Source organism: Zootoca vivipara, chromosome 13, assembly GCF_963506605.1.
Source record: "Zootoca vivipara chromosome 13, rZooViv1.1, whole genome shotgun sequence".
Classification (NCBI taxonomy): domain Eukaryota; kingdom Metazoa; phylum Chordata; class Lepidosauria; order Squamata; family Lacertidae; genus Zootoca; species Zootoca vivipara.
The window spans coordinates 32,689,483-32,712,935 of record NC_083288.1 but is presented as its reverse complement, the minus strand read 5'-3'; the positions used below and the strand labels follow the sequence as shown (position 1 = coordinate 32,712,935).

Below are 23,453 nucleotides of genomic sequence, written 5' to 3'. Positions count from 1 at the left end.
GTGTTCCATTCTTCTGCCCAGAAGTACCACAAAATCTCGTTGCATATGCCATAGTTAACCTGTTATGGAACAAGGCAGCTGTAGACTATGTAGTACTACAGATGTCTTGGACTGCAACTCCCATCATCCCTGGCCATTGGTCTTGCTGGTCAGGGATGATGGGTGTTGTAGACCATCTGTAAGGCACCATGTTGACCATCCGTAGTATATGGTAGCAAATGGGACATACAGCCTAGTTAGATAACCTCTGCAGTTTCTTCAGCCTCTTTGCTACTGCGGTAATTTCAGTATGTACATGAAAAACAAGGAGTGATAGATACATTAGCATGTGTTAATATTATGCCTCAAGCACTAACCAGTTGTGAAGTAACACCTTCAGTGAGTCATTTCAAAGCAAAAAACAGTCAGCATATACTAGCACAAATAAATAGAACAATCTTAGGCCAGGGTTTCATAATACCCAATATCTGTATTTTTGTTTACTAGCAATGATGATCTGTTTCAGTAGCAAAAAGACTGTGTAGAAGGAATGATGTTCAAGACCAGACCTTGGCTATCATTAGGGCAATTTTCTTGCAGTTCTTTGTAGTTTCGTCTGTATACAGCAGGCGTGGGAAAACGTTGGCCCTCAAAGTTGGGGAGTGGGTGTTGTCAGACACCAACGCCCATCTGTCCAAGCAGAATGGCCAGTAGTCAGGGAGTGTGGGAGTTAGCAGGGGGCTGGGTCCCCTTGATGTTTATCTGGGCATCATGTGTGACGTCACAACAACATGCATGACGCCCAGACGCAACGCTGTTGAGCAAGCCAGCAACACAGTGGCTCCTCCTCCTGCTGCCACAGAGGGAAAGCAGCCCACAGCTCATGGTGGCGGCAGGAGGCAGAGGAGCTGCAGGTCATGGAAGATGAGTTGCTGCACAACTCCTGAAAGTTGTGCGTAACATCAGGCTCCCCCAGTCGCTTTCCTGAGTTGGCATACCTGATGGTACAGCAAATGGTTTTGTGTGAAAAAGATTCCAGGTTCAGTCCCTGACATCTCAAAGTAGGGCTGGGGATTGCAGCAGATTCCGAGGCTCCTTCCTCCTGGGGCCGTGTTCAGAAAGTGGTGGTGGGGGACGAGTGTTCAGACCCCGGGGCTCTCACTTGTGGGGTGCCTCAGGATTCTGTCCTCTCCCCCGTGCTTTTTAACATCTACATGCAACCACTGGGAGAGATCATCAGGGGATTTCGGCTGGGTGTTCATCAGTATGCGGATGATACCCAGCTCTACCTCTCTTTCAAATCAGAACCAGTGAAGGCGGTGAAAGTCCTGTGCCTGGAGGCGGTTGGAGGATGGATGGTGGCTAACAGATTGAGGTTGAATCCTGACAAGACAGAAGTACTGTTTGTGGGGGACAGGAGGCGGGCAGGTGTGGAGGACTACCTGGTCCTGAATGGGGTAACTGTGCCCCTGAAGGACCAGGTGCGCAGCCTGGGAGTCATTTTGGATTCACAGCTGTCCATGGAAGCACAGGTCAATTCTGTGTCCAGGGCAGCTGTCTATCAGCTCCATCTGGTATGCAGGCTGAGACCCTACCTGCCTGCAGACTGTCTCACCAGAGTGGTGCATGCTCTAGTTATCTCTTGCTTAGACTACTGCAATGCGCTCTACGTGAGGCTACCTTTGAAGGTGACTGGGAGTGGCTGTCGAGACCACATAACACCCGTCTTGAAAGACCTACATTGGATCCCAGTACGTTTCTGAGCACAATTCAAAGTGTTGGTGTTGACCTTTAAAGCCCTAAATGGCCTCAGCCCAGTATACCTGAAGGAGTGTCTCCAGCCCCATTGTTCGGCCCGACACTGAGGGCCAGCTCTGAGGGCCTTCTGGCGGTTCCCTTGTTGCGAGAAGCCAAGTTACAGGGAACCAGGCAGAGGGCCTTCTCAATAGTGGCGCCCGTCCTGTGGAACGCCCTCCCATCAGATGTCAAAGAGAAAAACAACTACCAGATTTTTAGAAGACATCTGAAGGCAGCCCTGTTTAGGAAGGCTTTTAATGTTTAATAGATTGTATTCTATTTTTCTGTTGGAAGCCACCCAGAGTGGCTGGGGAAACCCAGCCAGATGGGCAGGGTATAAATAATAATTTCCTACTCATACAGTGATACCTCGGGTTAAGAACTTAATTCATTCTGGAGGTCTGTTCTTAACCTGAGGTAGCACTTTAGCCAATGGGCCCTCCCGCTGCCGCCGACGTGCCGCTGCGGCATGATTTCTGTTCTCATCTTGAAGCAAAGTTCTTAACCCGAGGTACTATTTATGGGTTAGCTGAGTCTGTAACCTGAAGCGCCTGCAACCTGAAGCATCTGTAACCCGAGGAACCACTGTATTGAAATATTGCCCCTCAGTGAAGCCAAACTTAGATTCACAAAATGTTTAGGGGTATGCGTACCCCTGCGTCCCCCCAGAAAAAAAAGCACTGACACTACAACTCCCATCATCCATAGCTAGTAGGATTAGCGGTCAGAGATGACGGGAACTGTAGTGCAAAAATAGCTGGAGACCCAAGTTGGGGAAACCCTGGTCTACACTGAGACCTTCTGCATACAATCTACTACTACGGAGCTGCTGTCTTTCCTCATAAACAAAATAGGGACAAAATAGAAAATACCAGGAAACAGATTGCAAAGAGGGAAAGGTGGAGCACACAGGAAGGTAATGGGATGAGGAATATATCTTGCCCCATAGTTCAACACCTCTTCATGGGTGGTCCGAAACAGTAATAGATTATAGAATGTTTTTGTTTGGTCACAGCCAACACCTTCTCATACAAAGACTTTTTTTTAACTACTTGCTTTTTTCTTTTTAAGGGAAAGCCAGGGGCCTAATAAGATTCCTTAGTAAGACACATTTCCTTCACCTCTCCCACTCAAAGGTAGGAGACAAAGTAGGTAGGACAAAGCCATTAAAAATTGGATTTTTGAGAATTTGCATTTGGGATTCCAGCCCCACCTCCGAATTCAATATTTGCTGCAGTGCAGTGTGTGGTCCATGTCAATAAGTCAGAAATTCTGTGGCATGTGTCTGTGTTTGTATGTGTGCAGGATATATAAAGGTACATCAAGGGATCAGTGCAGAACACCCAGAACACAAGAATATTTATTCTTCCATTACTCAACCACTTTTTCAGCTAGGAAATATCTCTGATGTATTAGGGCTAGGGGAGTAAAGCAGAGACCATGTTGTGTATTTGGTCAGGTGAGCAATAACATCTATGCAGATGTTTAATAAAGGGGTTCCTAGAAAGTCCAACAAGCTTCCACTTGAGGAGTCTCTAATTAAATAGGGAGTGAGTGCCTCATTATTGGAAAGCAGGAGGAGTGATGCTAAGTGGGGCCAAACCAGTAACAGGAAAACTGTTGTTGTTTTTAATCTGTCCCCTTAAGACCTGCTCTCCCCCTACAGTTGGGTATTGAATTCTGGAGCTTTACGAAACTCCAGAAGGTAAATGGGAAGAATTTAATGGGAAGAAGCAGACGATTCAGAATATTCCCTTGGATGGGGAAAAAGTAATGTCTCCATGAAAGATCAGAAACATCAGTTTTAAGTAGTATACTTATGTACAGTATAACCTCTGCAGTGACAATGCATTTTGATGTCTATTCAGTGCCTTGGAGTCTTAGGCCTATTAGGCAGCCTGGAACACGCAATTTACCAAGGGACATTAATAAAATGCCAAATAAGGTACTCAAATCAGATTCCCCACACCCCATTTTAGTAATATGCCTTTTGGTCTGGTAGAAGAAGCTATCATATTTCAAAAGGTATTTATTAAGCGTTTTACGTGTACAGCCACTCCTTGATGTCATTTACAGCAATTAAATTGTTGTCCTTGTTGGAAGGAACATTTGGGGATATTGCAGTTATCTTTCTGAATACCTGAAAACTGCAGGAGGGGGAGAGTCTTGGCCACTATGAGAACAAGATATTGGATCTGACAGGCCATTGGCCTGATCCAGTAAGCCTGATCTTATATTTATCTCTTAGTGAATTCAGCTTCTAGGTTCTTTGCCTTTTGAGAAACTGTACATAAGTATACTACTTAAAACTCCAACCTCTTTTTATGTTAACATCACTTTTTGAGAGTGACATTGCTTTAAGGACATAGTAGTGATAAAAAAAGGGGATGTGGGTGGCACTGTGGGTTAAACACTGAGCCTAGGGCTTGCCAATCAGAAGGTCGGCAGTTTGAATCCCCACGACAGGGTGAGCTCTCGTTGCTCGGTCCCAGCTCCTGCCAATCTAGCAGTTCGAAAGCACCTCAAAGTGCAAGTAGATAAATAGGTACCACTCCAGCAGGAAGGTTAACGCCGTTTCCATGCGCTGCTCTAGTTCACCAGATGTGGCTTAGTCATGCTGGCCACATGACCTGGAAACTGTATGCCGGCTCCCTCGGCCAATAACGCGAGATGAGTGCCGCAACCCCAGAGTCGGTCATGACTGGACCTAATGGTCAGGGGTCCCTTTACCTTTACCTTTAGGGATAAAAAGAGGCGAGCGTTGATCGAGGAAGCAAGCCAGAAGTAAGGTCTCTGGCTCGTGCCTTGGTTTAAATACTCCCCCCACAACCGTCGGATTGGCTGGCTAGAACTTTGATGTGGCTGGGACCTCCAGTGCTGCTTACTGCTATGGTGCCCGCCATAGTGCCTCGCTGGAAGTCCCCAGGCATAAATCTGGGGACATTAATTAAAATCTGGGGACATTCCGGGGACAGATTTTGTCTGGGGACAGATTGGTGAATCTGGGGACTGTCCCCAGGAACTGAGGACATCTGGTAACCCTATCCTACAACCCCACCCTTTCTCACTTGCTGCTCCTTAGGCGTTGAGCTATTTTCCGGAAAACCTATATGATGCAAACTCCTGCACTTCCTTCATATCTCTCCTCAAAGATCTCCGACCTTGTATGTAAAACTTTTAGCATAACTTCTCAGTTCCCATAACCTCAAAATTTCCATAAATGGTGGGAAGAATATACTCTAAGTATGTGCAATTGAAATAACTGCATACTTTCCCACATTTTTACCCCATCTCCATTTCCATCCTCTTCCTCTATTCCTCCCCTGTAAGCTCCTCAGAGGCAGGGACATGTTCTCTTATATTTTGTAAAGCACCATCCACACCAATGGTGTCATCAATATTATCCTTCTGCAACCTTATCAGGAGCATCACAGTGCTGCCACATTTACTGAAATATTGCACTTCAGTGCTACTGTTCACAAGTTGTTGTTTCCTGGAGCTCAGATTTCAGGATAGGTTACCTGGGGTGTCACCACTCCCAAAGTGCTAAACAAATAATGGAAGCTGGTATGGAGCTGAGGGTGGATGAGCATGGAGAAAAGACGGCTGGGCATGGTAGGTTCAGGTGTGGTCTCTCAGTCGCATTTACTTCTTCCTGGCAACCTCAGCAATTGGCCTCAGCAGGATGGATGCTAGAAATGAAGGCAAAGACGTGTGCCAAGATCTGCTGAACTTGTTGGTCAACATTCTCGACCAGGACACAACCTACCTGCCACAGACAGCTATATAAGTGAGGTGATTCTCGTCGCTGATGACTGGATATCTTTCAGTGGCTTCCTATCACTTATGTGTCCACTTTCTGGAAAGCTACAGATTCTTCCTGATTGGCTCTTTGGTTATTGGCACTAGCAAAACCCACCATGTTGGAGTGGCAGGTGATCAAAAGACAAGGCCTTGTGGCGACCAGGGAAGCTCGTCTACTCATGCTTCTGTTAGCACTGATGGGTAAGAAAAACCACCATATTTTTACCTACCTCCAACAGCTAAACCAATTGGACTAAACAACAACCAAAAACAACAGTGGGTTTTAGAATCTTAGAAGGATGAGAAGAATCCTTGGTTTTGCTCCTAGCTCTAGGACAGAAGTGGTATTGCTTTGGTAGTGCAATGGGAAAGTGCTAGTGGCTATGGACACAGATCTAGAAGAATGAAGTCCAAGAAGGATGTCAGCAATACCCCACTTCCCAATATCTGAATTAAAGTTTGTCAGCATTGTTTTGTTCTGTTATTCTCTAATAACCTTATAACAGATTCATTTACTGCCTTGTATTAACAGCCTTTTAGATATGCATGCAGGACTATCCCAGGTGGCGCTGTGGTTAAACCACTGAGCCTAGGGCTTGCTGATCAGAAGGTCAGCGGTTCGAATCCCTGTGACGGAGTGAGCTCCCGTTGCTCGGTCCCAGCTCCTGCCAACCTAGCAGTTCGAAAGCACGTCAAAGTGCAAGTAGATAAATAGGAACCGCTACAGTGGGAAGGTAAACGGCATTTCCATGTGCTGCTCTGGTTTGCCAGAAGCGGCTTTGTCATGCTGGCCACATGACCTGGAAGCTATACGCCGGCTCCCTCAGCCAATAATGCGAGATGAGCGCGCAACCCCAGAGTCGGTCACGACTGGACCTAATGGTCAGGGGTCCCTTTACCTTTACCTTTAGATATGCATGCAGAGGTAGAAAGAGGTGCCCATAGCTCAGTGGTATGTTTGCCATATTAAAGGTACCCAGTTTCAATCCATGGCACATCCTGTTAAATGTTCTCAGGTAGCAGGGACAGGAACAAACCAACAGACACAGAAAGTTACCACATATCACATCAGACTACTTGTCCATCTAGCTCAATATTGTCTACTCTGACTAGCAGCAGCTCTCTAGGGTCATAAGCAGAGGTCTTTCCTATCACCCTCTACCTGATCTTTTTAAACTAGAGGTGACAGGTATTAAACTTGGGACCCTCTGCTTGCAAACCATGTCCTCTGTCATTGAGTTGTGGTCTGCCACTGAACTGTGATTGCAAAGACCACTGCCAATCAGAAAACCATGGGCTACATGGATCAATGGACTGACTCAGCTAAAGCTTTGTCCCCTCATATGTATTAGCCTATATCTGGACTACTTTCCCCTTTAGGCATTCATTCCTTATTGCAGCCGGCACAATTGTGAAGCTGCTCCAGCAGCAGTAAGTGCAATGGTGCTGTGGCAGCGGTGAGGGCAGAGTCCCAGTGGGGCAATGGCAGAGGCAAGGAGGGGATGGGGCAGATCTGTGCACCTGAGGAAAATTGTTCCACCTTACCTCAGTGATACCTGCACTGAAGAAGTGGCATGGGGAAGTCTGAGGCTTTCTTCAAAGGATTACAGAAAGCCATAGCTCAGTGGCAGAGCAAAGCTTTGCCTGCAGAAGCGCAAACCCCCCCCCCCCAGTTCCTTCCCTGGCATCTCCAGTTAAAAGAATCAGGTAGCAGAGGATGAGACAGACTTTTACTTAAGATGCTGATGCTGGAAAGTAATTCTAGAGTAGGGGAAGATGGACCTGCTTTCTGACTCAATATAAGGGTAGGTCTAAATGTTGTCTTGGGATGTGTAGAGTTCTCACATGTCTTTGCTCATTTGCAATGTGTAGCACCTGTAAGGAGCATGTTGAAGCTCCTGTTTCTTAACTACTGGACCACATTTCAGGCCCATCTAATCCAGCATGCTGTTCTCACAGTGGCTAACTGCAAGCTTGCAAGGAGGACTTGAGTACAACAGCATCTCCTGTGGTTTTCTAGCAACTGGCATCCAAAAGCATTACTGCCTCTGTCAGTTGAGACACAGCAAAGCCACCAGGAATCCCATTATAGTTTGGAGTGCTTTCCTACACATTTGGGAAGTGTACAACAGTTAAGTTCACATGGACCATGGTTTGGGAAGGAAGCTATTGGTCTGGTGCAGCAACAGCATCCTCTAGAGTCCATCTAGCCCTCTTTTTTGATAGTCTCCCCCCCTTCTTCTCTTCAACCACCACAGAGGAGGCAGAGTTCCCATTTTAGTTAAGGATGAACACTATGGGAAAAAAAAGAATTCAATGGCATTGCAGAGATGTGTGTAAACTGCTTCTCCTGCTGAATGCTTTTAGGGACCTTAGAAACATAGAATGCTGGCAACTTACTTGTAAATTCCTAGACACAGTACTCCAGATGTGGTCTGACCAAGGTAGAACAGAGCAGTACTATGACTTCCCTTGATTGGGATCCTATACTTCTCTTGATGCAGCCTAGAATAGCATTAACTATTTTAGGTTCTGCATCATACTGTTAACTCATGTTAAGCTTGTGGTTTACTTCGACCCCTAGATCTTTCTCCTATAAATGAGCACGTGCAAATCTGTGTTTACAGCAATGCCCCTGTTATAGGATCTACCATCTAACTCCTACCAACCTGTTATTCCCATGCTCCAGCCAGCTGTATTGCTGCACCTATTTTTTTAATCAAACACTCACAAACATATGCAAATACAAAGATGCCTTAAGCAGAACACTTTTTTTTTCTATAGAGCAATGTGAAAATTTTATGTAGGCTTAATCAATGAATTCATTCATTGACTATAGACCACACAATTAATCACCCAATGTTTCTGTAATGAGTTAGCAGCCTTCACCAATGCATCTGGGACACTTATGTAAAGCGAATCACTGATGATATTGAGAGAACGTGCCAGAGGTTTAGCTGCCAGCCCAGATTTACCGCAGAATTTCCATGAAATTCCTCTGCTCAGGACTTGGAAACAGAACTGGAATTCTTCCAGCAGGTCTTGCATACACTAGGTTTACTATATTAAAAACACATCCCTTTGAAGACAATACTATACAAATAGTGTCACCAGCACATGAGTACTGTGGCAAAGCACAAGCTTTTCAAGCAAAACGTACTAAATTCAATCCCTGCCTTTCTTCTTCTTCTTCTTCTTCTTCTTCTTCTTCTTCTTCTTCTTCTTCTTCTTCTTCTTCTTCTTCTTCTTCTTCTGTTTTTGGCATGCTGCCAAACAACATAGAATAATAGAATTGTAGAGTTGGAAGGGACCTGATGGAAATCTAGTCCAACCTCCTGCAATGAAGGAGGAATCCTGAGCACAGCCGTCCCTGGGTGGGCACTGACTCATTGCACCCATCATTATTCAACTAGTTTTCCAAAATAATGTACTCAAGGAAACACTTCTACCACCACCACCACCCCCAAAAAAATCTGACTTTTGTGAACAATCCAGAATGGATCCTGAATATTTTCATTAGTTGGGAATGTCTACAAGTATCATTCTGGTTTCTTTGTGGAGGGTAGGGGTTGATGGGCATGGTTTTGGAGATGCCACTTCCCTCCCTTTGGGTGTGAACTGTCAATCTGAGAGCTTAGTTCAGAGGACGGACATGCCAGACAAAGTACTGCCCATGACAGCAATCATTAGCTGCAGACAAAGTCTCACCACATTCACCAGGTTCACCATAGCCCAGGCAGACACATAGCTCCTCTTCTAATCTCCTATATCCCACGAGGTTACAATTATTGATTACTAGGCATAAAATTCAAAAAAAAAATAGAATAAAAACACAAAGGGTTATTTACACCTGTGCACATACTCATACAGGTAATCCCAATATTTACTGGCTGGAGGAACATGGAGATACCAAGAGGTATGACTACGACCACTGAATTTTTCTCAGTTTGGGCAGAACCTCCCAAGGATAACCCAGAACTCATAACAGTGACATGTGACCAAAAGGGCAGACAATCAGCTACAAGTTCATTATTTAAAATGTCTGATCAAACAGCAACTATACTCCTATAAATGTTAAGTGCAGAAACGCCCGAGAAAAGGCCGAGAAAAATCCCAGTCTGGAATCCTCGAAAGTTTCTGCCAGTCTGTGTAAAGAGTGATGAATGAGCTAGATCAGGCATCCCCAAACTTCGGTCCTCCAGATGTTTTGGACTACAGTTCCCATCTTCCCCGACCACTGGTCCTGTTAGCTAGGGATCATGGGAGTTGTAGGCCAAAACATCTGGAGGGCCGCAGTTTTGGGGTGCCTGAGCTAGATGGTTCAGTGGCCTGACTCAGTCAGTACAAGGCAATTTCCTTTGTGGGTATGTCTCGATTGTTTGTAACAGCCTTTACCCCAACTGTAATATATAATCCAGTGTGGGGGTTCTGAATGTTCCCCGTGAACATTGTATACAAATTTCAACCAGCTGTGTCTTGAAATCCACATTACCTCATCGTTAGAAATCTCAACCAGATGGCTCCAATTTTGAAATCACAGCAAAGAGAATTTGTCTTTCTGCCTGAGGGAAGAGTTATGCCAAGCATTTATTAGTTTGCTTTTACTCCAGTTCTCCACAAACCTCTCACAAATCCTACCAACATCTATTTTCAGCTGCAAATAAGTTTCCTTTGTGTCTCCATCAGGAGAATATATATATCTCCCAGTAAACCTCCCTACCTCCCTGGATTGTTCTAACATTTGCTTGATGGTCTATTAATTTTACAAGTTCTTGTGTCCCTCATTGGCATCAGATCAGCCAGTGTTCCCTCTAATCGGTTTCTTAACACTCCTCCAGGACATATTTTCAGAAACATTCCTTCTTCCCCTTGCAGACATTAAATCATTCTGCCTCCCTTTATATTTTATTAAGGCTTTGCTTGGCTTTTTTGCTGACTGCCTCCAAGTTCTCTTTTTCCCCCTCCTGCCTCACCCTTTGATCTCTGTTGATTATTCCTGTGTGGTTGTGGTTTTGTAGAGATTCTAATCAGCGCTCTTATAGTTGCCTTACCTGCTTTGTGCTGCCTTATAGCTTAACTGCATCTGGTTGTTATTATAAGTAAAGCACTTAGACATTCTCCTATCCTTTCAACTGTAGAGAAACTTAATTTTTATCCAGTTCCCACTCTTTTTCCATAGTTCTTCTTCAGCTCAACTTTTTTTTCTTTTTGGTCCTCCCACCAACCTTGCAAAATAGATTAAGTTCACAGATATGGAGAGCCCAAGGTTACACTGTGAGCTTCATGCCTGAGCAAAGATATGAGCCTGGATCTGCCTTACATTCTAACCACTATATACCACTGGTTCTCAAGCCTGCTCCCAGCTTTGGGGATAGGTGAAACAATGTTGTGAAACTGGGCCCAGTTGGGTCTAGATGTTTGGTCTGGCCTACACATGCAGCACAACAAGGTGGTAGAACAGATGACACTACTTCACACAGCAGGTGAGGGCTCCATTTTATTTAACACTCCTCCATGTCACAACCCCCCGTAAGTTGAAAATTAATGCACTGAGGGCAAAGATTCTACTGCAGGCATCCCCAAACTTCGGCCCTCCAGATGTTTTGGACTACAATTCCCATCTTCCCCGACCACTGGTCCTGTTAGCTAGGGATCATGGGAGTTGTAGGCCAAAACATCTGGAGGGCCACAGTTTGGGGATGCCTGTTCTACTGTATCTCTCTTCCTGCTGAGCTTGGCTTCATTTTTAACACAGGGAAATATTCAAAAATGTGATTCCCACCCACCTGTAGTCTGAAGTGCTACAGTCCATTCTACCACCTTAGCACTTGACCACTTGATTCCCATCTCATCTGCTGCTTGAGCAGGCCCAGCCATCTCATTCTGTGGCTCATTCTCCTTTACATCACTGCAAATCAGTTTCCATTACCCCTGGAGGTTTTCAAGTCAATGGCTGAATCTTGCAGCATGTGAGGCAATTGGAAAACATCTCTGAACATGCCTGATGTGCCTCTGAATAACTGCAGTATACCCTCCAGATCAAAATAAGGATAAACTTGTTAATAGTGGCTGAGAAAACCCAGCCAGATGAGTGGGGTATAACATTATTATTATTATTATTATTATTATTATTATTATTATTATTATTCCAATTTTCTCATACCAAGTTAGGGGGCATGGGAAATACCATTATATCACATGAAACCATCGCTCAATCTCAGTATTGTCTATGGCAGCAGCATTGCCCTTCTTTTTTTACTGGCAGCCTCATACCCAGCATTGCTTGGTACAGACCCACAACCTAAAGTTTAGTGAGGGTGGGGGAGAAATGAAATCATTATAAATCCATCCATGCTTGGAAGTTCTAAGAAACCCCCCAAAATCACTGCAGTTTTCAGATCAGTGGTTAAAATCAATGCCGTCTTGAAAGGTTCTGAACATTCTTTCATTCAAAATGGTGTCCAGTTGTATCCAAACATGTATGAAAATCTGCTTCTAGATCTCAGGAACCACTATACAAAATTTGCCGGCGACTTATAATGAGCAATCAACTTTCCAAAATATAAAGTAGATTTTAATTTATCCACCATACAGTGGTACCTCGGTTTAAGTACACAATTGGTTCTGTAAGTCTGTACTTAAACTGAAGCGTACTTAACCTGAAGTGAACTTTCCCATTGAAAGTAATGGAAAGTGGATTAATCCATTCCAGACAGGTCTGTGGGGTACTCAACCTGAACCGTACTTAACCCGAAGTATGAGTGTAATTGGTTCTGGAAGTCTGTACTTAACCTGAAGCGTACTTAACCTGAAGCGAACTTTCCCATTGAAAGTAATGGAAAGTGGATTAATCCGTTGCAGACGGGTCCGCAGAGTACTTAAACTGAAAGTACTCAAACCAAAGCGTACTTAAACCGAGGTATGACTGTAATTTCAATTGATTTCATTTCAAACCAGTGCATTTTTGGCCATACCCACATTTCCTCACCCACTTCCGCCTTTGACCCAGTCTCCTGCTGGAATGCTGACCGGAAAGCTGGCTACGTTTGAATCATTAAATGTTCCCCGCTTCAGGTCTACACTGACTTGCAGTAGCTCTCTTAAGTTTTCAGATGAAGTCTTTCCCTCCCTACTTGGAGATCCAACAATGTGAACAAGGCTCTTTTGCCTGCAAAGAAGGCACTCTAATCGACCAGTGACCTATGGTGCCAAGGATCAATGCCAATGCTCTCTCATCCATTATTACACTGTTGCTCAAGTCTCTCTTCTACCTGTTGTATGGTGCATTAATTTATTCTGCAGCTGCTTGAAATCCACTGATTGAAAACCAAGCCATGTTTGTTCCTTGGCTTAATAATACATGGTTATGCTCACCCAATTTTTCTGAGTAGAGAGAAGTTTTGGCCCAGTGCTCCGACTTGGCATAAGGCAGCTCCTAAGGGTGGCTTATCTACCTGAATACGGTACAATTGTGAGACTTAACACGCTCTCTCTGCCTCTGACTTCAGAGCAACTCAAGACCCGAGGGAAAATTTGTGGCTCGGTTTTTGTTGCTTCCCCTCCTTTTTAAAACCAGACTCTGGAGAGACCTGTCAGGAGTAAGCAAGGACCAATGGTATAAAATAGTATGGGAAACAGCTTTATCAGAAAAACTAACCAATAAAGTGAAGCTGACATGGAGACAAATAGAAGAAGAAGACTCCTTCACCCCACTATAGTTCCTCTATATCACATACACACCCCAACAAAACAACAAGAATCCGCCGACAGCATACGAATCAGTCTGACTAACTTGATTCAAAAATACACACACACCATGTTCACGCTCACACACAAAAAACAAATCTCACTACAGCCAACCAAAGACAACCAACCACACCCTAAGCTACTCTAACCTCTCTCACCACCAAGGAAATACAGTGGTACCTCGGGTTACAAACACGATCCGTTCTGGGACGCAGTTCGTAACCCGAAATGGTCATAACCCGAAGGGCCATTTTGTGCATGCGCAAAGCGCAATTTCAGCAATTTTCGTGCTTTGCGCATGCAGAAACTGTGCATGCCGCTTCTGCGCATGCACAGAATGTGTGCGCAGCGAAAATACTTCTGGGTTTGCGGAGTTCGTAACCCGAGGTGTTCATAACCCGAGGTGTTCGTAACCCGAGGTATGACTGTACAACAAGCGAATAGTAAGAGGACCCATACAAGTAATGCTGACACAAAACCCCACACATACACTAAGTAGAAGTAGAAGAACCACCTGACCCCACCCCACTTACCATTCCCCCGCTTTCCTAACCTAACACTGTATGTCACACTAATCTCGCACAAAAAATGAAACTGATCTGTAGAAAACACAACTTGAAAAAAGAGACAACGCCTGTATTTTTGTAAACTAAGAAACCTTTAATAATATATATATATTTTAAAAAAGAAATAAGAAAATACTAACAAGCAGATACCGTCTTAACGATCCTGCACCAGACATGTGTCTGCAAGGAAGGGCCATTAATGGAGATGAAAGAGACATCATAATAGTTTCTTTAGTTGATTTTGATGATGTTATAATTGGGTTTCAGGGTGTTGCCAGGTAGGTGGGGGAAAGTAAATTACGGCTTTGCTAAATTAGTTTTCAAGAGAGAGGTTACTTTGGGAGCACAGGTCCTTGACAGGAACGGAAATTGTGATGCCACAGTACAGAAGGAGAGGTTGGTATGATCAAGATGGACAAGGTAACGTAGATGTCCCAGACAGTGAGGAATTATGAAGCATACCAGTCTATTGTTTCCCAATTGCAACTGGAGACATGGATGTATGTGGGCTGTTGGGATGAAGATATGGGCTAGACTTGCAGTCGGCTTAGCTGCCCCACCTCAAGCCCAGCTAGAGCCAACAATCCACATACAACCACCCTGTTGACCTGCCCCATGATCCTGTATAATTGCTGCCCACCTCCCAGTTAAAGGCCAAACAGAATACATGTCTGTGTGCTGTAATTTCTGAGAAACAAAAGAGAAGGGAACTTCCAGTCCCACCCAGGAGACAGGAATATGTACACAACAGGAGAAACTTTTCATTCGGGATTTCAGCTGAATGAGCTCCTTGTTTTGGTTTGATTCTGGTAGAACCAGTTTTTGTTGATGTCTACCATTTTACTAAGATCATTTAAAAAAGAATTAATCCCATGCTCTAAAATGTTTGCACTCCCTCCCAATTCTGATTCATCTGCAAATTTGATACATTAATACAACCTTCTCATTTGTCAGGACTGATGTCAGGACATCGAGAGATCAAAAACCTACCTAGAGAGCTTTTATTTGGTATATTCACTGGGAAAGGGAATGATGATGTCTACTGATGGTCCATAGAGTTGTACACATTGTTGTGTTGGCGTTGGGATGTCCTGGAGGGAATGTATGTTGTCTTTTTCAAGGATGCTTCCTGTCTCAAGAGCATTGGCTTGGAATAAAGTAGAGCTGCTGTTTGGAGATACAGTGCAACTACGCCAATGAGTCTTAGATCCAGTGAATCTCCTCGATTTTCTTGGCACCTTCTCACTGCTGTCTTGTCATGTTGCAGGTCTGCAAGAAGTTCAGGCTACCAGTGGTGAGTGTACATTTTCGGCATTTCTTTTCCTTCTGTTTCAAATGTATTGATGCATGCCACCCTAATCTCTGAACTGTTTGTGATTCCAGGGGCTGAAGGCTTTTAAGCAGGGATTGTGTTTCCCCTCCAAATTCAGCTTTTTCATTTGAAAATATTTGGCTCAGCAATTACTGTCCCCACTAATTGCCCAGCTGTGCATTGGAGCATACCGGTATATGTGTGGCATGGAATAAGTAATTTAAATATTTTTTTGCATGCCGTGAGCCCAGATTGTTCATCCACAGAGAAGTCTTCTAAGGAGCTGTTTTGTTAGCACTGAGTAATTTTTTCTAGTTTCTGCCTTGGGGCAAGTGAAGCACTGAATACCTTTTGATGCAGAGACTCTGCACGGGTTCCAACTAGAATAAATATGGGAGGCAGGTAAGCCCAGCCCTGCACATGATGCGGTGCATGCACACCATTTGAATGGCAATGTCCATCAACTTTGCATGCGGTACATGCAGTCCATCAACATGATGCGGTGCATGCATACCATTTGAATGGCAATGTCCATCAAATTTGGAGGGCCCAGCCCCTCAAATATTTTATTGGGGTGCTGAAGGGAACTTGGCCCCTAGGAGTTGGCTCCTGTGAGAGACAGAATTCCCAGCCTTCATGAGATTCTGCCCATTGCAGATTGAGATTGAATCCTGACAAGACAGAAGTACTGTTTGTGGGGGACAGGAGGCGGGCAGGTGTGGAGGACTCCCTGGTCCTGAATGGGGTAACTGTGCCCCTGAAAGACCAGGTGCACAGCCTGGGAGTCATTTTGGACTCTCAGCTGTCCATGGAGGCGCAGGTCAATTCTGTGTCCAGGGCAGCTGTCCACCAGCTCTACCTGGTACGCAGGCTGAGACCCTACCTGTCTGCGGACTGCCTCGCCAGGGTGGTGCATGCTCTGGTTATCTCTCGCTTGGATTACTGCAATGCGCTCTATGTGGGGCTACCTTTGAAGGTGACCCTACAATTAATCCAGAATGCGGCAGCTAGACTGGTGACTGGGAGCGGCTGCCAAGACCACATAACACCAGTCTTGAAAGACCTACATTGGCTCCCAGTACGTTTCCAAGCACAATTCAAAGTGTTGGTGCTGACCTTTAAAGCCCTAAATGGCCTCGGTCCAGTATACCTGAAGGAGCATCTCCACCCCCATCGTTCTGCCTGGACACTGAGGTCCAGCGCCGAGGGCCTTCTGGTGGTTCCCTCACTGCAAGAAGCAAAGCTACAGGGAACCAGGAATCTCGGTAGTGGCACCCGCCCTGTGGAACACCCTCCCATCAGAGGTCAGGGAGATGAACTACCTGACATTTAGAAAATACCTAAAGGCAGCCCTGTTTAGGGAAGTTTATAATCTGTGATATTTGATGTATTTTAATGTTTGTTGGAAGCCGCCCAGAGTGGCAGGGGAAGCCCAACCAGATGGGCGGGGTACAAATAATAAATTGTTGTTTTTGTTGTTGTTGTTTTTGTTGTTGCACCTTTATAAGAGCACTGCTGTTGGCTTGCTTTTCTCTCACCAGGGATAATGATGAAGATGGCCATATGATTATGTGAATGTGCTGTTAAGGTTGAGTCAAACCTCTCTCCACTATATTATCAATTAGAATCCATATGATCTCAGTGTCTCCTCCCAGTGCCATCTTAAGCATATCTGGCGCCCTGGTGCCGTTGTGCGAAGATCCCTCCGGTGCCCCCCCGCCCGCTTCCCAGCGTGGCCCGGCGCCCTGGCGCCCTGCACCACCCAGCCTTGCCTCAGGGCCGGCCCTGTCTCCTCCACCCGAATCTCATGGCAGTTTGAATGAATCTTTGTCCTTTCTTGCAGCCTGTGGGCGGCCTCATGTCAGTCTCAACCGGATTGTGAAGGGACAGGACACAGTGCCAGGGGAGTTCCCCTGGCAGATCAGCTTGCAGCTGAACAAAAGGCATGTGTGTGGAGGGTCCCTCATCTCCGACGAGTGGGTGATAACCGCAGCACACTGTTTCTATCAGTGAGTATACAAGGTGGGATGGCAAACCTGGGTTACTGATGCCTTTGGATCCCCCATCCCAGAATACTAGGTCTTGTAGGGTTGCCATATTTCAGGCATCCCCAAACTTCGGCCCTCCAAATGTTTTGGACTACAATACCCATCATCCCTGATCACTGGTCCTGTTAGCTAGGGATCATGGGAGTTGTAGGCCAAAACATCTGGAAGGCCGCAGTTTGGGGATGCATGCCATATTTTAAAAAGTGAAAAATCTGGACACAAACATTTAGCCAATTTCCAACAGGATACTGCTTCTGATCATAGCTGTCAAGTTTTCCCTTTTCTCGTGAGGAAGCCTATTCAGCATAAGGGAATTTCCCTTAAAAAAAAAAGACTTGACAGCTATGCTTCTGACTGCAGTATTCTGGGTATATCTGGGAGATTCCGGATATGTAGCAACCCTAGCTCTGGCCCTTTGGGAAGGAAAGGACAGGCAAAGAAGTTACCACAGCTTGTTCTGGCTTGCTTTTCTCCCACCCCACCCCACCCCACCCCACCCCCACTCAACTATCAAACTCACACTTTCTGAAACAATATGCAAACTGACACAGAGCAATAATTGAAAATGCACACTTATCCAAATTTTGCAGTGCAGTTCTCCAAATAAAATTTGCTCCAAAATCCAGTCCCGAACACCATTCATTCACCTAGCCCCACTCTTTCTGTCATGTTTCCAGGTTCAGGGATCTCTCCCAGTACCAGGTCCTCCTAGGGGCCAACCAGCTATCCAATCCTGGCCCACAGTCATGCTGCTTGGGAGTGAAGAAGGTCATCAGAAATCCAACTTATGCAGGACAGACCAGCAGTGGGGACATCGCTCTTGTGCAGTTGACCAGGAAGGTCCACTATTCGGAATTTATCCTACCCATTTGCCTGCCTGATGCTTCTGTGAAGTTTCCTCCAGGCAAAGTTTGCTGGGTCACCGGCTGGGGAAACCTGCGTCATTCAGGTGTGTGTGTGTGTGTGTGTGTGTGTGTGTGTGTGAGAGAGAGAGAGAGAGAGAGAGAGAGAGAGAGAGAGAGAGAGAGAGAGAGAGAGAAAAGGAGGAGGAGGAGGAGGAGGAGGAGGAGGAGGAGGAGGAGACAGGGGCAGGCACTACTTGTGTGGAGAAAAAAGATATAGTGATAACTTCACAAAAGAAATCAGATCAGGGTACCCATTAAATTTGCTTTATATTAAACTAAATTCTAAAATTAAATATGAAAACCCTATACCCAAATGTGAATTTGTTCATTATGCATAGTTTATTTTCCTTGTCTTATTTGTGAAATAGGGAGAGGAATGTAAGCCCTGTCCCTGACAACTGGAAATCTTACCTACATTTGCTTTTGTGTCGCTTTTCTGGGCACAGGTCTTTCCAGGACCACATGCAAGTGTGTGTTTTGTTTATTTTGTCCCTGGGAAAATGTGTGTTTTACCACTGAATTGAAACAAATGGCAATTGGGTTTTCCATGGATTGCTGTTTGCTCCAATTAAGTGGTAAAACACAGGTTTTTCTTGAGGAAAGTGCTGGGACAATAAAATACCACTCAGACATGGATCTGGAAAGCCCAGACGTGTTCCTAGAAAGCACGGAACAAAGGTAGTTGTGCACGAGCTCTTAATTTAGCTGTACCCTCTCAGCTTTTGAAATTTCAGCTAGCATTGCCCACATGCTTTCAAGCATATATTAGCAAAACATTGGCAAACAGCTGAGATTCCCAGGAAATAGAATTGTGTGGCCAATTCTGCCTCAACCAGTAGTCTTTTTGCTCCCCTGCAGAATTGTGGCTTAGCATGAGGCCCCCTTGTGTCTAAAATGCATCTGCGATGAGTTTGTGAGAGCATGCTGGTTTGCCGTGCCTGCCCCTGATGAAGCTGCGCATATTGCAGCCATGTGGAGAGGGGAAATGCATGCACTGTGCTCCAATCTCAGGAATCCCATTCATGCGGAGGAACCCTATGCACATTGTGGTAATATGTGCACAGAGCCTCTTCACATGGCCAACAGATACATATGTAGCTGATAGGAAATGTTGCCATCATGCATGTCATCATCAGGCATAGGGACAATCCTCAAAAATTTATGCTTTCATTATGTGAAGGGAAGGAATTGTGGAAACACACCTTTGGATGAACGAGTGAGTGGTGGAATGAATTATGGAGCATGGAATTCTGATGAAATGAGCATAGCTGCCAAGTTTTCCCTTTTCTCACGAGGAAGCCTATTCAGCATAAGGGAAAATCCCTTAAAAAAAGGGATAACTTGGCAGCTATGGAAATGAGTGACCAACTAAAATGTTCACAGTAGGAGGGGGAAAGAAAAGAAGGAGTGGCTAAGAGAGCCTGTTTGGTGTAGTGATTTGAGTGTTGTACTAGGGCCTGGGAAATAGGAGTTCAAATCCCCACTCAGCCACGAAGCTTACTGGGTGACAGTGGGCCAATCACTCTCTCCCAGTCGAACCAACTCAGGTTGTTAGTGAGGATAAAATGTGTAAGGGGAGAACCATGTGCACAACACTAGGCTCTTTGGAGGGAGGGAGGATATTAACGTGATAAATAAATAAAGTGAATAGATTGGTAAATATGAGAGATGACGCGACAGAGACGCTCAATGCATCTCCCTCCCCCATAGTGCATTGGGGGGGGAGTGTTTCAGTGGTGTTTGTTGTTGTCATTGCAGTCGACCTTCCATCCCCACAAACCCTGCAGAAGTTGCAGGTGCCCATTATTGACTCCAAGACATGCAGTGCCCTCTACCGCACCAACATAGCTGATGGCCCAATCCCACGGGTGATCAAGGATGATATGATCTGTGCTGGCTTTGCGGAGGGCAGGAAAGATGCATGCAAGGTGAGTGTGTTTATCTGTTGATTGACTTCTAAAAATGTGTAAATACTCCTCCTGGTCCTCTATAATTGCTTGGCAACTTCTGCTGCTAGCACAGGTGGATATTTGGATGTATGTCTTAAGAGAGTTTGAAGGCCAAACTAGATATGACAGGAAGGCGGGATTGCATTTCATGTTTCTTTTCTTTCTTTCTTTTTAAAAAAATCAAATAAAAACTAGACGGGAGGGATCACAGAAGGCAGTGTGATTAGCTCTCCCTTCCCACTGTAGTTTCAATTAAAATTCAATGGTCCCCATAGCTGCTATTAGCTACAAGAATAACTGCAAGAATAGAGATGGTGTTTCAGTTTTGGTTCTGTTAATTTTTCATTTTCCCAACTCAATTCTCTACTCCTTCAGCTTCCAGCATCAGATAGATAGATAAACTTTATTTCGGCCATAGGCCCATATTTAAATACCAACACAGAATAATATACACCATACAGCAGAATAAAATAGGACAAAATAAAATAAATTGAATTAATTCCATTCATTTAAATCCTATCCATATAAATATTATAAATTTCGTTTACAAAGTAGGAACAGCATAACACTTAGTTCATCAGGTCACCACTATAAATCAAACACTTGGACGGAATATCAATAATCATAAAGTAACCCATTTTTCCTCTTATAGGATAAAACTGCAGTCAAATATCTGGCTATAAGGAGTGATCTGCTCGGATCGTCATCCTGTAGCAGATATGTTAACTGAGATTCCGGAGTCTCAACCAAAGTTTTTGATATTAAGGGGGATAAAAATCTGGTCTGAGGGACCATGTGCAAGGGGCAACAGAATAATATATGATGAAGAGATTCTATAGTTCTGTTGCGTGCCGAGGTACCAAGACTTCCCACCAAATAATTTCACACATCACACAGAAATTAAGTTTTGGTTTTTGGCATTAATTTTGGCCACAACTTTGTTTAAATACAATTGAATGTGAGTGGTTGCTTAGGCATTGGTTCCCATGCCATCTGTACCCTGCCTGGGACAGATCGGACTCCCCAGCGTCCTGGGGATTACAGGATAGGTAAGCACCCTCTGAGAGAGGCTGGGACAGGGCACCACGCCCTATGACCTCTCCCTCAGGTGCTCCCCAAGGCTCATGCGCGGTCCTAGCCCCTTGGGGGGGGTATGGACAAACATGTTGAGCCCCAGGATTCCTTTAACGGAATACCCCTAAAGGCAGCAGCAATTTGAGGGGCAGGCCCAGCCAAATCCTTACCCTCCCCCATCCAATTCGAACCAATGCCTAACCGCCAACCTTACAAGTTGTGACAGTTTGCTATGTAGTAGGCAAAAACCACCTGGCACCAGCCAATCAGCCAGATGGCAAGATTCCTACTAGGCCCCTGAATGCAGACGACCCCGTGAGAGGCACAGCAACGTCAAGCGCAGCAAAAAACCCTAAATATAGGGAGGGGGCGGGAGATCCGTTTGCAAGCACCCAAAAGCAAAAGCGCAACCTGCTTGCACCCTTTTAAAGGCTGCGGCTGTCAATCAAAATTAGCAACATAACATTCTCCCCAGCAACAATCCCTCAGTGGCCATCCAAACTGACCCGCCCCTGCTGACCAGGGAAGGTCTTGTTAACCCTTCCGCAACCCATGCTCTCCTTAAGGGGAGAACCTGCTTTGTCACATAGAACTGAACTCTGACCTTTAGAAAACCCATTTTTCATAACATTGGGAGGAAAGGCATTAAATCTTGCCTTAATAAAGGCAAATCTATGGGCTGCAACTGATATAGATGTCAAATAAGATGGGATCTGCGGAGAGGGCACTGTGCCGAGATTCGACGATGAACAGGTGCTGCTTCCCATTAATTTGTTTTGCTGGAGGTTCTGCATCAGACAAAATGCACACACAAAATGCACCCTGTCCTATTGTTCTCCTTCCTAGGATGAAGTGGTATCAAAGCAGGTCAGGGGTGGGATGTAGAAATGCTTAACACACCCCCACCCCCCACCCACCCCCCGGAAGCATATTTATTTCTTATTATGACATCTCTTCTTATCTTACTCTTTGAAATGCTGATGAAGCCAGCCCAAGGCAAAGCAACTGGTTTGAGCAGTTCACCAGGTTTTGTATTTCAGATTCTAACCTCACAGACAAAGGATCAGAGGCCTGGAAGGGACCCCACAGATATAATTCAGATTGACCCCTCCCTCTCCCCCTCAAAAAAATATAACAGCTGCCATGACACACTAAATTTCATTCACACCAGTGGGCATGGTGTGACACAACAGCAGATGTCAATGGACATGTTGCAATTTTTTGTTTGCCTGTGTGCCTCTGTTCCCCTAAGATTGCCACATGAAAATGGGGGGTGGGGTGGGGTCGGGTGGGGTGGGGTAAATAACTGTATGCTGGAACACTGCCTCAAGTTTCATCGCATGCTCTGAACCACAAAAAACACCAAAAACTCCTGCAGGGAGTAAACAGGGTTTACACAGTTGCAAGCATTTTTGTTCTGGAACCATTTAATATAGGAATAAGTACGGAACTCCCGCGAGCTTTTATGTAATGTGAAAAAGCACATAAAATGCAGCAATCATCGGGTAAGAAAACATTGGGGAGACAAAATAAATTGCTGTCTAAATGCAGCCTTAGTTCATTCTGCGGTGCTCTGGGGCAGCAAAAATTAGAATGGAAATAAACCATAACATTTGTAGTATAAAAAGTTATGGGATTTCAGCTGAAAGGCAAGGGATATGCACTCACTGGAAATGGTAGGTGACTGTTCCAAATCTTCTGCACGCACAAACAATACTGAAAGTAGGAATGTGTGTGACAGCCCCAACAGCATCCTGGGTGCAAATCATCATGAACGTGGATTAAAAAGAACATCTAGGGGGCCCTCAGTGTTCCAAACTGAACTCACCACTTTATATCTCCTAAAATACACCTGCTGTTAAAATTAATAGAGGACCTTGCTGGTGATAGTAACTGTGCCATTCATTGCCCCTATTATTCATTTCTGTTTCTTTGTTTCACAGGGTGATTCTGGGGGTCCCATGGTATGTCCAGTTGGCCAGTCATGGGTCTTGGCTGGCATTGTGAGCTGGGGTGAAGGATGTGCCATTGAGAACCGCCCTGGTGTGTATAGTCGTCTCACGTACTACCAAAAGTGGATCCACAGCCATATCCCAGGCATCCAATTTGTCAAAGACCCAAATAGCCATGGACTACGCGAATGGCGTGACATACATTACTGGAGGTCAGACACCAGTGGGCAAAAGCATCCCGATGTCCACTTACCTTCCCACGCCTCTTCTCTCAGTGCCAACCTTCTGATGTTCTTGCTGTGTCTACTGATTCTCATATAA

At 45.0% G+C, this 23,453-nt stretch overlaps 1 protein-coding gene across 1 annotated transcript; it reads left to right on the top strand.

The window, feature by feature from the left end:
- Nucleotides 1–5,696: 5,696 nt before the first annotated feature.
- Nucleotides 5,697–23,453, top strand: LOC118094904 (serine protease 27-like). The gene is made up of 6 exons (XM_035135674.2): nt 5,697–5,781; nt 15,160–15,186; nt 17,048–17,213; nt 17,930–18,201; nt 19,916–20,085; nt 23,124–23,453. The coding sequence occupies exons 1-6, from the start codon at nt 5,697–5,699 to the stop codon at nt 23,451–23,453; spliced, it is 1,050 nt and encodes a 349-aa protein (XP_034991565.2).